The sequence below is a fragment of the Geotrypetes seraphini genome, chromosome 2, assembly GCF_902459505.1.
Source record: "Geotrypetes seraphini chromosome 2, aGeoSer1.1, whole genome shotgun sequence".
Lineage (NCBI taxonomy): Eukaryota > Metazoa > Chordata > Amphibia > Gymnophiona > Dermophiidae > Geotrypetes > Geotrypetes seraphini.
This window is the reverse complement of record NC_047085.1, coordinates 429,549,358-429,564,903: the sequence shown is the minus strand read 5'-3', so window position 1 is coordinate 429,564,903 and position 15,546 is coordinate 429,549,358. Positions and strand designations below refer to the sequence as shown.

Genomic DNA, 15,546 nt, shown 5'->3' with positions numbered 1-15,546 from the left:
CTATATGCATGTTTGTTGTCTTACTATAGCAATCCAAAAGGCACAAGCTTAGCTATCAGAGAGACTAGACTTTACTCTGTGTTCAGGGGACCACAGCACAGGGGACAGAATGGGGCAGCAGACGCCTCCATCATGGGAAATAAGTGGGTAGCCATCTGTGAGCACCTCACCCAGTCACAATAACTACTGGGACATTAAGGACTGCAAAAGGAAGGCAGACAGGGCTGCTGCAGGCCTCCCCTCTTAGTTAAGTGGGGATGGCCCTAGGGATGGAGGACCCTGCTCTGGGACCACTGAACATGAAGGCCACAAGACAAACCAGAGAGTCAAGGGGGAAGGACGAAAAACAGGGTATCACAGTCCATAGCTCTCCCTTGTGTTCTTAGTGGTTAGTGTCTGTTGCATGTCCTGTCCAGCAGCCTGGGCCTGCAAAACGGCAAGAGGTGACTACGACAGCTATTGTCCATCAGCTCCCAAGTACAAGGGATAGGGTGAGATCAGGGGAAGCAGTTTACCTGAGGACAGGGACAGCAGGGAGGTCCAGTAGCTTCATGGTGTCCAGGAATCAGCTGCTTGATGCTGTGGGAATGAAGAGATGAAAAGTCTGTGGGCCAGGTCTAACAGATTGACAGCAATGAATGTCCCTTCCACATTGTAAACATGCAGGTGAGGATAAGATAAGAAAATAGCAACTAAGGGGGCAGGATCCCAGGGAGACATTCTGGCAATTGGTCCATAATTGAAAAGCTAAACACCCATCTCCCAAACATCCAGCTGAGAAGTCTAGAAAAGCCTAGATAAATACCCTGTTGGGGATGTCCTAACCTTCCTAATTTCTATTGGAGATGGCCCCAAAAAAGCATCTCCAGGCTCCCAGCCACTAGGTCAATTAATCTGTGGCAGAGATCGAGACGCTGGTGTGGGAGATCCAGTCATGCCAGATAGATAGCAACAAACCTCTCCTCTGCTTTACCTATGCAGATGATATTCAGAGCCGGAGGTCCAACTAGAGCCAGGGGATCAGGGGGCAGACAGTCCCCCAGCAGTGGGAGGTAAGATGGTGGCAGAGGCCGACCATGATTTCAGCAGGGAACAAACAAGGGAAGAATCTAAAAATGGCATGGGGGAGCCACACCACCACAAACACCAACTTCTCCAACCCCCAGACTTTTCAGATCCTGGCCGTGACCCAGATGAGGGGAGTGAAGGTGCCCAGCATGCCTGGAAAGGACACCACCGACAGAAGTGACGCCCAGGGGGAGATAGTGGATGTGTCTGCACGATCCCCAAGTTCCACTCATGATACATACATTTTCCAGCACTCAGGAATCTTCATGAGATTGGATCAAAGGAGATTACTGTCAGCTGGTTGCTAGCTAAGCACCACAGGGATGCACAAGTGTACATTATTAAAAATATAAGATAAAATAGATGATCATAATGACAAGGACATACAGAAACAGTCAGGAGAGGCAGGGAAAGAAATATAATATTCAATAGGAAAGAGAGAGCTAAAAGGGAAACAAGTTAAGGGGGGAAATTCAAATCCTGTCTGTTGAGAAATGCTGGAGAGAAATTAACAATCAAAGGCATCTGTAAACAGGAATGTTTTCAAGTTGGATTTGAATTTGGGAAGGGAGGAATCTTCATGTAGGTAAGATGGCAAGTTATTCCATAATGTTGGGGCAGTAACTGCAAATATGGATTTTCTGGCTGTATCATAAAATATGTGACAAGTCGAGGGGATCTCTAGTAGGTTATGATTGCTGGAGCGTAAGGAGCATGAGGGAGTATATGGTGTGAGAAATCTGTTGATGAATCCTGGAGAATGTGTCATTTTTGTTCTGAAAGTTAGAAGAATTTTATAAGTCAACCAAAAAGATGTGGGTAACCAGTGTGCCTTGATTAGGAGAGGGGTAACATGGTTGAATTTTTTTGCTTTGAAAAGAAGTTTGACTGCGGAATTCTGGATGATTTGAAGTCTTCTGAGTTCTTTTTGTGCATCCCTGTGGTGCTTAGCTAGCAACTAGCTGACAGTGATCTCCTTTGGTCCAATCTCATGTAGATTCCTGAGTGCTGGAAAATGTATGCATCATGAGTGGAACTTGGAGATCGTGCAAACAAATCCACTATTTCCCCCTGGGCATCACACACAACCTGCATATTCGTAGAATGGTATGCTTTCTTGTTGTGGTAGGTGCCTCGCCTGCCCAGGGGGGGGGGGTGTCTGTGTGTAGTCGATAACTGACCAAGGGGAAGCGGGGCTATGACATAGAACTGTGACATGCTGTTCTGTAGGGCCTGGGGGAGTGTTGGGGAAGATGAAGTAGTCCAGGGTTTGGGTGAGGAAGACCAAGAGGAATTGGGTAAGGCTGTTGGGAGATGACGTGCTGGGTGAGGCCAGTCTTGGCTGCTAAGACAGAGTGGAAGCTCCCGGTGGCCAGGAATATAAGGGAGGCAGTGACTTTGAGGTGGACAATGATAATTCCTGTGGTGCAGACCTGGAAGAGGGGTTTGAGCTGCTTACACAGGTCGTGTATGGCAGCCCTGTCAAAGCGGTGCTTGTCTATGCATTCCTGGTCTGTCAGGTTCAGGAAGCAAGAGAGGGCCCTAGACACTCTTACACAGGGGTATCTCCTGCAGGGCCCTCCCTCACCACTTCCATCTGCTGTCCCTACCACCAGTGCATTAAGTAGCATTCATCACCTACCACCATAGGTGCGCCCCACTATCCCCACAAACTCCACTGTGTGCACCTACACCTATAACATGTAGTGAGCCCCTCCCCAGACAGACACCCAGGCAATTACTCTCCCACCCCTGGCACTTGGTACTCAGACACATGCCCCAACAGCAGCAATCATTCTCTCCCACATGCACACACAGCTGCAGCAATCAGCACTCACTCTCCATCTCACTGAGCACAGTGCAAACACACACAAAGACAAGACAGTGACACAGGCCATAGTGTGGACTACGGGTGAGAAAATAAGCAGATAGGAGGGGTGGGGAAAAGGGTTGGCTGGGGTCTGGCAGATGTTAAGGGTGGAGTGAGAGAGGTGGTGGGCTGATTAGGTGAAGGTTCAGAGAGGGACAGCACTCAGCAACTCTCCAATAATTTAAACGCTTGCTTTCCGGTCTGCAACACAACCAAATTGCTAGTGGGTCAAAAGGCAAGTGGTTTCTCACCTTATTTGCTTTTAAAACAGGTCTAAATCTGGGTGTGTTTTAGAATGTCCGAGTCATGCCTGTATCATGCCCACAGAATGCCTACTTTGCAGACGTCTTGATGTCGGTAACTAACGCTGTGAGTTGGGGGGGGTGGGAGGATTGCTTATACACTTTGGATGTCTTTCGGCCAAATGTGTGCCCATCTCCACGTTATGTCATTATTTTGACTTTTTTTAACATTTTTTTAATGAGCTCCATATTTAGCTAACTGCTCATTTGGACCTGGGATTTGTCCCTCTCACTGAGGGGACAATTGTGCTTGACTCTAGTGTTTAAACCCCCATAAAAAATTCACTAACAAGAGCTATGTCACAGTTCCTTCACTGGCTGTTCCCCGAAATTCAGTTTTGTAAATCTGACAGTTTTGTGTATTGAACAGATTAAATGTCGACACTTACGGTAAATGGGTATTTTATGTAGGACAAGGCAGTTAAGACAAGATTGTGCTTGCATGTATGTGTTTTTGTAATGTGTGTATTTTGTGGTTTTTTTTCTACCTATGTGTTTTTGGAATCCGCTTTGTATAAAGCAGGATATAAATATAAACCACAAACCACAAGTTATGAAGCTCTTTTTTAAAACATATTTCTGTTGCCACTGGATATACCAACATATGTTTATGTGTTCCTGCACATAGCAAGGTGTGAATATACTGAGACACCCTATGCTACATCAGGTTTATAAAAGCTTGAATTCCTATCTTGCCACATGTAGAAACCTATTAATAAAGAATTCTAATTCTAATTATTTTTTTTTTTTCAGAGCAAGATGGGATATTTAGCACTGCTGCTGGGTACACTCCATGCACTGGTATTTGCCTGGAATAAATGGATAGACAAAAATCAATTTGTCTGGTATACTCCTCCAACGTTTATGCTAGCTGTTCTCCTCCCTGCGCTGGTGCTGTTCTGTAAAATTCTGTTTCTCCTACCATGTCTTAACAAGAGGATACAGAAGATCAGATGTGGGTGGGAAACAGACACAAAAATGGACCAAATAGAGATGACTAATGGCTTCTAGGCAATTTGGTTATTATTTTGTGTGCATGTCTTTTGTTTTTCCTGTTTATATTTGATAATGTTGGAGGATGTGAAAGACCCAGTGTTCATGAATACTTTTTTTTAATATAGGCTTGTAAACCTCATGTTTCATTCCCTTTTAGAAGTAAAGTGACTTGGGTCTACATTGAAAGGCACTTACTACTACTACTACTACTACTACTACTACTACTACTATTACACAGCAACCACATAGAGGGTAATTCTATAAAGGGATATCTATTTCTAGGCACCTAGAATGTACCTATTTGGAGCCCAAGGAAAAATAAGCACCTACTTTTCTTTATAGAATACTAGTGTAACAAGTCAAATATGAATCTGTGGTTTAGGGGTAAGCATTTATACCAGCCTTACTGCAGATTATAGTGTTCTACAGCATAATTTATGCATGTAAATGTGCACTAGAGAATGACACGGGGACAAATTTGTCCCCGTCCCCGCAGGAACTCAATTTCTCTATCCTGTCTCCTTGAGTTTTGTTGCTGTCTTTGTCCCTGCCCCATTCCTGTAAACTCTGCCTTAACTGCACAAGCCTCGAACACTTATGATTTAAAGTGTTTGAGGCTTATGCAGATGAGTATATAAAGCTTGCAGAGACAAGAAAAGAACTCGTGAGGATGGGATGGGAAAATGGGTTCCCATGGGGACGGGGAAAAATTTGTCCCCGTGTCATTCTCTAATGTGCACCCCACACCCACACCCTACCCATGTAAATGCCCATTTGCAAAGTACGTGCCATTGAATTTTGGCACATACAAAGCAGTGTTCAACCAGAAACTGATCATTTATGCACTTATGTATTCCCAATGTCACATTCAAACCATATCACCCCTCACCACATGATGAGGGGTGATATGGTTTGAATTAGAGAATGCCACAGGGACAAATTTTTACCCATCCCCGCGAGTTTTGTCGCTGTCCCTGCCCCATTCCTGCAAGCTCTGTCCTCATCTGCACAAGCCTCAAACACTTTAAAAACATAAGTGTTTGAGGCTTGTGCGATTAAGGCAGAGCTTACAGGAATCGGACAGGGACAGCGACAAAACTCACGAGAACAAATTTGTCCCCATGTGACATTGAGAAACCCCCAAGAAGAATAGCCAAAGTGATTTTGATCTTATGTATTCCCACACATGCATCAAGGATTAGAATACCAGAATTTCCTGCCAGCTAAATCTAGGCCTCTGTTACCTCAGGTACAAATTTAGATCATGAGACCTCTGGGGACAGAGAAATACCTATTGCACCTAAATATAACTTGCTTTGAGATACATCTGAAAAAGGTACATGCAAAATTATTAGGCACTTTAGTTTAGAATATGAGCCTGCTTGGCACAGAGAGAGAAGTTTTTTCAATGTGCCTTAAGACTATGCAATTACATAACTTGTAATCCGCTTAGGTTATAAGCGGAATAGAAATGTTAAAAATAAATAATTAAAATAAATTACCCCTTAGGAGCATCTATGTCATGCATAACTGTTTAAAATGATGTCCAAAATTCTGCCAAAACACTATTCTGTAAATACTTGCTTAACCTACATAGTGTATCTGTGGAAAAGTGGAAATTCAAATGGTCAGAGCATGGGTGGGACTCATATACACATTTATACTAATAGAATACCACAAGTTACGCACGTATCTGCAGCATTTAGGTGCTAACACTTAAACTAGCTCTATGGCTGGCATAAGTGTTTGCACCTAATTTCTAAGCACATGCGTACCCAGTTAGGCTAGTATTCTATAAAGGAAAGCAGATATCAATGTTCCTTTGTAGAAAAGGCTTCTACCAGATGCCCTGTTACTGAATTGTTCTCTAGATATATAAGATAGATAAGTGAATTTTCAGAGATGCTCTATTGCCACTGAAAATTCTTACTGACTGCTCTAGCACCATCCATATGTGATAGAGGAGTGAGAGTAGAGCTAAAGCATTTTATCTAACAGTAAGAACAGCATCAATAAGAGGAGCTAAGCTGGCGGCTCATCGTTGTCAGCATTACTAACAGCTGACGCAGTACTCTTGAACTCCTTATTTTTTTTCCTGATTCAGTATGCCTCGTACTAAATGCGAGGCAGTTGTTAAACCTGCTCTCCCTGCGGCGGCTGTTCCAGAAGGGAAGAAATCTGGGCACACAGTTTCTGTCTGCATGCTTCTGGAAGATAGACGCTGTCTGCAGCTGTATTGAAGAGAATGCCCAGATATTCCAAAGACTGCGTGGGTGTCAGATTACTCTTTCTGTAGTTCACAATCCAGCCCAGGTTGTCCAGCACCTGCAGAACCATTTTCCGTAAGTAAGCTGCCGTGACCACCATCACCTTGGTGAAGGTATGGGGAGCTGTTGTCTGCCCAAAGGGCAGAACTGAGAACTGTTAATGATGTTCCAATACATAAAACTGCAAGAAATTGCGTTGGGCCAGAAATATCAGAATGTGCAAGTAATGTTCCGTGAGATCAAGAGAGGTGAGGAACTCTCCCGGGGCCACTCCACAATAACCAATTGCACTGTCTCCATGCGAAAGCGTGGAACCTTGAGAGACGCATTCATGTGCCGAAGATCCAGAAGAAGCCTCCAATCTTCAGAGCCTCTCTTTGGCACAAAGTATATAGAGCATCTGCCTGAGCCCGAGAAGTCAGGCAGCACTGGCTCTATAGCGTGAATATCCAGCAAGTGATGAATAGTGACTTGAACTGAGCGCTCTGTCTGGCCGACCTGTGGGAGAGTCCACAAACCAAGCTGCCAGAGGCCGGGCAAATTCCACCTTGTAGCCCGACCAAACAATGTCTATGACCCAATGGTCAGACGAAATGCAAATCCAGGCAGGCAGGAATTCTAAGAGTCTGCCCCCTACCTGTAGAGGGACCTCCCTTGGCCTGATTTCATGAGACTTTTGACAGAGGACCAGTGGCGTACCTAGGGGGGTGCGGGGGGGCGGGCCGCCCCGGGTGCCAGCTCTAAGGGGGTGTTCCCGTCCTTGCCGTTCAGTCCCCCGCCACCCCCGAAGGACCGCTCGCCCCACTGACCTTCCTGCACCACCTGTGAAGCAGCCCGCAGCAGGATCGCGAAGTCAGCGTCAGCATCCCTGCGCTGCTTCCTGCGCCGCGATCCCGCCCCTCCTCTGACGTCAGAGGAGGGGCGGGACCGTGGCGCAGGAAGCAGCGCAAGGATCGCTGACGCTGACTTCGCGATCCTGCTGCGGCTGCTTCATAGGTGGTGCGGGGAGGCCAGGGGGGCGAGCGGTCCTTCGGGGTGGGTCGGGGCATCAGGCCTTCAGGGTGGGGCGGGCGGGCAGGCAAGCAGGCTTTCAAGGGGGAGGGGGTGACAGGCAGGCAGGCAGGCCTTCAAGGGGGGACAGGCCTTCGGGGGGGGGTGCAGACCTTCAAGGGGTGCAGGCCTTCAAGGGGGGCAGGCAGGCCTTCAGGGGGGGGTGTAGGCCTTTGGGGGGGTGCAGACCTTCAAGGGGGTGTAGGCCTTCAAGGGGGGGAACAGGCCTTCAAGGGGGGAAAGGCAGGCAGGCCTTCAAGGGGGGGACAGGCCTATAAGGGGGGGGACAGGCCTACAAGGGGGGGACAGGCCTTCAAGGGGGGGTGCAGGCCTTCAAGGGGGGTGCAGGCCTTCAAGGGGGAGACAGGCCTTCAAGGAGGGAAAGGCAGGCAGGCAGGCCTTAAAGGGGGGACAGGCCTACAAGGGGGGGACAGGCCTACAAGGGGGTGGGACAGGCCTTCAAGGGAGGGACAGGCCTTCAAGGGGGGGACAGGCCTTCGGGGGGGTGCAGACCTTCAAGGGAGTGCAGGCCTTCGGGGGGGTGCAGTTCTTCAAGGGGGTGCAGGCCTTCAAGGGGGGGAAAGGCAGGCAGGCCTTCAAGGGGGGGACAGGCCTACAAGGGGGGGGAGAAGCTACAAGGGGGTGGTACAAGCCTTCAAGTGGGGGACAGGCCTTCGGGGGGGGGTGCAGACCTTCAAGGGAGTGCAGGCCTTCGAGGGGGGTGGTGCAGGCCTTCAAGGGGGGACAGGCCTTCAAGGGGGGAAAGGCAGGCAGGCAGGCCTTCAAGGGGGGGACAGGCCTACAAGGGGGGGAGAAGCTACAAGGGGGTGGTACAAGCCTTCAAGTGGGGGACAGGCCTTCGGGGGGGGGTGCAGACCTTCAAGGGAGTGCAGGCCTTCGAGGGGGGTGGTGCAGGCCTTCAAGGGGGTGCAGGCCTTCAAGGGGGGACAGGCCTTCAAGGGGGGAAAGGCAGGCAGGCAGGCCTTCAAGGGGGGACAGGCCTACAAGGGGGGGGGAGAAGCTACAAGGGGGTGGGACAGGCCTTCAAGTGGGGGACAGGCCTTCGGGGGGGTGCAGGCCTTCGGGGGGTGCAGACCTTCAAGGGGGGGACAGGCAGGCAGGCCTTCAAGGGGGGGACAGGCCTACAAGGGGAAGGGACAGGCCTTCAAGGGGGGTGCAGGCCTTCAAGGTGGGACAGGCAGACCTTTAAGGGGGGACAGGCCTTTGGGGGGGGACCATGATTTAGAAGTACACGGAGGGAAGGGGGTGTTCAAAGAGACATGCATATGCCAAACTTTGGGGGGGGAAGAAATAATGGGTCTGAAAATAGAGGAGAGGGAGAGAGATGATGGACCATGGGATTTAGGGAGGGAAGGAACAGAAAGGGAGAGAAATTGGACACAAGGGATGGTGTGGAGGAGGGATAGAGATACTGGATAGGAGGGTAATTAGGAAAAGAAAGGGAGAGATGGTGGACTCTGGGATGGTGGGGAAGGAGGGAGAGATGCCGGATGAAAGGGTATTTAAGAAAAGGTGGATCTGTGGAGGGAGATGAAAAAAAGGAAAGATACCAGACTTCCTGGGAAGGGAAGGGAAATGGAAAGGGAGGACAGAGTTGGCAGATGGATGGTTAGCATGCAGAAAGAAGGAGACCCTGGCAAGCAAGTTATCAGAAGAAAACCAGAGCCTTGGACCAACAAGATTTGAAATATAACCAGACAACAAAAGGTAGAAAAATTAATTTTATTTTCTGTTTTGTGATTATAACATGTCAGATTTGAAATGTGTATCCTGCCAGAGCTGGTGTTGGACTGCAAACGTGAGCTAGGATTTAACAGAAAGAGGAAAAGTCCTTTTTGTTTCTTTATTTTATTTACACCACAGCGCCAGTGTGGTTAGGAGAAGCCAAAGGGGGTGAAAAAGCTATAAAACCCACCAGGAGTTTTGAAAAAAAATCACCCAACTGGGCAGGAAAATCGAATTGAAAAAACCAATTCAATAGGGCTGAATCGAATCAAAATTTTTTTTTCCTGTATCTGGCAGCATTAGTTTGCGCTACTGTCTTAGACTTTAGGACCTGGGATTGGGGAGAGATGGCATCCTCAGTACTTTATAATGCAAGTGAAACGAGGATTTGGTCAGACTTTTGAAGGGTCTGCAGAAAAAAAATATTGTATAGGCCGGGGACATGAGACAGCAGGAAATGGGAACTTTTCTTCCTTCTATTTTTGTGAATGGAAAGGCTGAGGATGTCAGAGAGGTCAGTTAAAATATGTGCTTTATAAGAAAATATAATAATGTGTTTTATAAAGTTTATAGCATAGCTGGCCTACCCAGTGAGGTGTTCCTAGTGGTGATGGTGGCAGCGTGTCAATGTGTTGAGAGGAAGAGGTGGTCTGGGAAATTCTGCTGAGCAAACTCCGGGCCCATTTCCACCCCCCAGTTAGTCCACTCCACTCAACTGATTCACACACTGAGTGGGTCTTTGGGTGTTGTTTTGGGATCTCTTCCAGTGGTTTATCTCTTTCTGGTCCAAGGAAGGAAACTTTGTTATCCTTAGCATTGACCTACAGAATATGTTTGTAACAGCGCTGCTTGTGTGGCATTAGGCTATGTAGTGATTGAAAGAAAAAAACAGACCTTTGCACATTTTTGCACTATATGGTGGGTGTATGAGGAGATTCACATTTCCTGCACAGCTAAGTCCATGTGAAGTTACCTTGTGCTGTATTTGACATTTAGCAAGGTCTCTGTTTGAAAGGAAAGATCTAAACTTAAAAATGAAGTGGCCAGAAGTTATGGTAAAAGCAGATAGTGTAGCTGGTTTTAAGAAAGATTTGGACAAATTCCTGGAGGAAAAGTCCATAATCTGTTATTAAGACATGGGGGAAGTGTCTGCTTGCCCTGGATCGGTAGCATGGAATGTTGCTACTCTTTGGGTTTTGACCAGGTATTAGTGTCCTGGATTGGCTACCATGAGAATGGGCTACTGGGCATGATGGACCATTGGTCTGACCCAGTTAGGCTATTCTTATGTTATGTTCTCATCTGTAGGGGCCTTTGTTTTCACTTCTTATTTTAATGTATTTTTTTTCTGGGAACTTATCAGTGTTTTTTATAATGGGAACAAAAATGGAAGAGAATTAATGTGTGTGGAATGGGGGGGTAACTAATTTCTTCAGCTAAATAATTCAATCCACTTCAAACAGACATAGGAGAACTTGTGCACCATTCACACACCCTCCAACCAAAAACGTCAAAAGAAAAAAACTGTTCGACAACCTCCTAGCCATTCGAGCTGCAACACTCGACCCCCAACTCTACAACCAATTGATATCAACCACAGACTGCAAAACCTTCAAAAAGAAATAAAAACCCTTCTATTCAAAAAACACATAAAACCGAACTAACACAATCAGAACTGTCCCAAGCATCACCTGCAACTACTCCATATGTACTTCTAATGTCATGACAATTTAGACATAATTTATGTTATGTTATGTTTGGAATAATGGTTACATATATGAGGTTCAATAAAAGAAAATTTTCACTGCCTGTTTCTATTCTGACCATTTATTCCATTTCATGGTTATTGCAAAAAAAAAAAAAAAAATTTTTTTACATTGGGGGGGGGGTGTCAAAAAATGATGGGCCCCGGGTGCCACATACCCTAGGTACGCCACTGCAGAGGACACAGAAAAGGAGGCGGAAGGCTGTGATCACCTGTAGCTGTCATACAGTTGCCGGGAGCCTTGGGAAAATCTCTGCGATGTGGCACTCGCATACAGGCATCCACCACAGAATTCATGAGGTTGTCCAGGTCCTTGCCGAACAAGAAATGCCCATTAAAGGGAAGTCTAGCCAAAGTAGCCTGGGAAGTGAAATCACCAGCCCATTGTCTGATCCAGAGCACCCTGTGGGCAGAAATGGAGTGCACCGACACTTTTGCTGAAACCTGCATAAGGTCATACAATGCATCAGTAACATAATCTGATCCAGCCAAAAGAAGTGGAGAACGATCCACAGCCTCACTCTTCAGCGTGCGCAGCCAAGAGAGACAGGCACGTGCAACAAAGGATGCTGCCAAAGCAGTCCTGCATATCTTTAAGCACCACACCACCTTAATCACCTGCGCAATCAAAGAATACACCAGAAGCTGCTGGCACTCCTGTTGCAGAGGATACAATCGAGACATTGGTCTCATTATCCTAAGAGCACCTTCCAGAGAGGCATACTGCCAGGAAAAGGAAGCAGACTATGAGTGCACACCACAAAGCCAAGACTCCGAAATAAGAAGTGACAAAGCCACAGACTTAAATAAACGCAGAACTGTGGGAACGTCCCAGGTTTCAAAACCCCTGAGGGATCCGCAGATCCAGCAACAGTCCCTGGACCCCCAGCCTGGGAAGTGCTGTGCATGTAAATAAGGAGTCAACAAGCTGGTCATCATCAGAAGGATCTCTCAGATCAGGATCAGGCAGCGCAAGAAAAGTGGTGGACTGAGCCGAGGATGTGCTCATATAAGCACACAGAGAGATGCATCTGAGACAGAGCAGGACTGTGCAGGGGAAAAACGGCAACTTTGAAATTTATAACACAAATGTTTCATAAATTCTGAGAAAGCCTCCGGCTCCTGGGGCATAGAGTCACCCTCAGATGACTTAACTTTGTGTTTCTTAGGCTGCGAAGGATCCACAGCCAGGTACATGGAACTAGCAGCCTTGCCAAGCCCAGAAAATAAAGAAAGCCACCCCACTGGGCTAGCAGAACTTTTTGTCACCTGCTTAAGCATGGGAGAGGCTAAGCTTGGCACTGCCACCTCTCCCAGCTGAGCCACGTGGTGCAAGGATGCTCTTAAGGCGCTAACTTTGCACAATCTTGGCAAGAATTCACATTAGGAGAGCCCAAGGACTCCATCCCAACAGGCATTGAGGCAAAAACTGCAGTTTTGGAGAAGCAAGGAGCTTTAGAAAAAAAAGACTGCTAAAAATCCAAGATGGCCACCGCTAAGAAATTTGTGCCAAAATCGTAATATTTTTTCACATTAAACAAAGTGCATAAAGGGCGATTTTAGGATTTCTCAGGTGGGGGAACACAGGAGTCAAGCAGGCTATGACAGCCTTTACTCAATGTGGCCTGTGCTGAAAATGTGCTGCAGCCTGCCTCAGCTCTCTTACAGCATCTTGAATCGGAGAATCACTGCTTCATGCTGTAAATGCTCTTCAATGTTGATCATTGGGCTGTCAGTCAGACTCTATGCTTGACTGCATCTCCACCCTTGTGGACCAAGGACATACTCAGGGACAGGTGGAGGTGAGAAGACAGAAGCTTTGCCTTCTCCAGGTCAGCCACCCCAGCTGACCCAGAAGCTTTGACTTCTGGGTCAGCCAGGGTATTCCCACAGTCTGGGCAACACCAAGCTAACTCCAGCAATGAAGAACCCTCTGTCTTCTGCAACCCTTCCGCTGCCTGTCAGGGAGTCCGTAGTCTATACAAGGCCCGGCACTGGTATTAGCTTAACTGATGCAGAGCCTTCGAGTCTATTGCTCATGAGTCCCTGTTGGTACCGCGCCTCTGATGCAAATGTTTCAAAGTGGGTGAAGCTGACAGGACCTTCCCAAGCGCGTGGACAAGAAGGCTCCTCGGCGGAGGGGGACATGCTTCTGGAGGAAGGGGGGTAGAAGACCCGGGCCTCATACCCCCCCCACAAGCGGCTCGTGTACTCCTAGGATTAAGAAACACCAGTCTAGAATGTCTCACCTATTGCACTGGAAATTGTATTATTTACCAGTTTCCCCCTCAAAACTCCTCTAGCATTAATTCTAGTGGGCAAGGACACAAAGAAGGACTGAACTTAAAAAATATGACTAATCTACCTGAATCTTCAATATTGAAGTTCACTGGAAGATCAACATTATTGGTTTAATTTGTCTTTGAGCAAGATCTTATTTCTGTTTTGCGATTATATTTTCGCCATTCTAAATAGCTATGTTTTAGACAGAAAATATGGATATTTCTAGAACAAAACAAGAAAGGAGAAAAGCATCCTTGTTTGAGACAGCAAACTAGAGAATCAAATGTTTAGTGCATTATGCAGGAGTTAAAATTTGTGTTTTTTGCTTCTGAGCAACTGAAGACTTTTCTGGACTTGAAGACGATTGTTGGGACATCTTCCACTTAGTTTGGGTTACAATGTGTTGTTAATTCAGGATGTCCAGAATCTACAGTAGAAGATCATGTTATGTATTTCTTTTAAGATATTTCCTAAATTTAGGTTCCTAGCATTTTTAGCATCTCCCTACATTTGTGGTCTACGTAAGAGGTCATAATCTTTTCTTTCCGTTTCTCATAATTAATACCTTATAATGAATGTTTAAGATTGTGCTCTATGTTTCTTTAAACAAATCTACCTTGTGTAAACTTTTTTCAAAATAATAAAAAATAAATTAAAAATCAAAGAACAGCATCAATATTCTTAAATCGGTTAGTGTTTTCTTAATCCTTGGCAAACTGTTTTTCCTGTAAGTCAAGAACTGTCAAATGAGGAGTTAAACTGGAATATTTGTTTTTGCTTAACAAAACATGCACCTTGATCTGTAAGCATTTATTGACACCATATTGTCTATAGCCAAGATTTTAGGCCTTTATGGTATAAATAGACCACAGTTGCTATTACTTTGCACTGATATGCATTCCTCTTCAGATGACTAAGGGGGCAAGTTTCAAACTGACCACATTAGGATGAAACATGAGAGTACTTTTCTCTGTGGGTTGTATACCTCTGATTGCGATATCTGGTATATAGAGCCTCATTTACAATTTTCTGTCCTGTAATTCCTCAGTTTTACTCTGTACATATAAGATGGTAGAAACCCGTCTGTTCTGCTTGTGTTTATTTTTCCTTTAATTTGGAGGATTTTAATCCTGTCAAGGGGCTTTTCGGAGCTGCAGAGGATCCCAATTATGGGACATCTCTGGCTGCAAGGGAACACAGACTCTGAGAGCAGTAATCTCTAGCCAAGAGGCAGCCTCCTATTGCAGACTGGCCAAGTAGGTGCCCTGCAAAGGAGGCTGCTTCTTGGCTAGAGACTACTGCCCTTCAGGGCACCTACTTGGTCAGCCTGCAAAGGCTGTTTAAGCCCATTGCACTTTTAGAGATTATTACTGAGTCTCTCCAAAAATTAAAAATATTCTAGACATATTTTTCGAGAATAGGCATTTTCCCATTGCTGACTTTGGGCGTTTAGCTCCATATAACCAAATTTGACTTAGATGTTTGTTTTGATTATGCCCCTATATGTAAATTAGGCTCTCTACAGACTTCGCAGTAAAGGAGGGTAAATACTCCTTGGTCCAGACTGATATTCCTGTTGCACTAGGTAGTTAACAGCATTTAAAGTTTAACATAAAAATTACTATTTTGTTAACAGCGTAACAATAGTAAAATGACCAAATATAAAAATAATACAACAAATGAGGTAAACTTGGAAACACCAAATTGAAACCTAATACTATAATAGGACTATTATGGAACAATATCAGAAATATACCAATTAACATCAGTGCAGAATAATCATATAACAGAAATATGATGTCAGTACAATACAAATACCATAATAGAAAGCATGGAAGAGCATTCAAACAACAGAGATACAATATAATGTCAGCATAATACCAATGAAACACCTAATAAACACACATTAGAACATTTGACTAACATAAATATGATGCTAATGCTTTTTCTACAATACAACTTACTATGTAGTCAAGGGGCCAAGTCCAGATATATAGATGGGGGACAAGATAGGTAGTACACAGTCAATTGAGATAAATAGATGAATGACTAAACTCAAGACAAGTTCTTTGTACCATTCAACAAGATTCGAGAAACTGATCTAATTTACAGGGTGTGCAGCAAGCTAGTCCAGGTGTGGAAAGAGAGTCAACACATGTATTAAAGGCTTGGGAGAAGAACCAGGCTTTCACCATCTTT

The 15,546-nt window shown here is 45.7% G+C and overlaps 1 protein-coding gene and 1 long non-coding RNA gene across 9 annotated transcripts in view; one reads left to right on the top strand and one right to left on the bottom strand.

The window, feature by feature from the left end:
• The window catches only part of STEAP1 (STEAP family member 1), a 185,690-nt gene extending 181,315 nt beyond the window's left edge, over positions 1–4,375 (top strand). For all 8 annotated transcript variants that reach the window (XM_033931259.1, XM_033931258.1, XM_033931263.1 and 5 more), the window contains one exon: positions 3,994–4,375. In XM_033931259.1, coding sequence (XP_033787150.1) covers positions 3,994–4,251 — 258 coding nt within the window. In that variant the 3' untranslated portion in view covers positions 4,252–4,375. The remainder of the gene's footprint in view (positions 1–3,993) is intronic.
• LOC117354205 overlaps positions 1–15,546 on the bottom strand; it is a 187,597-nt gene that overhangs the window by 169,074 nt on the left and 2,977 nt on the right. Inside the window, exon 2 of the long non-coding RNA XR_004538138.1 lies at positions 516–579. This is a non-coding gene — a long non-coding RNA (uncharacterized LOC117354205). The remainder of the gene's footprint in view (positions 1–515; positions 580–15,546) is intronic.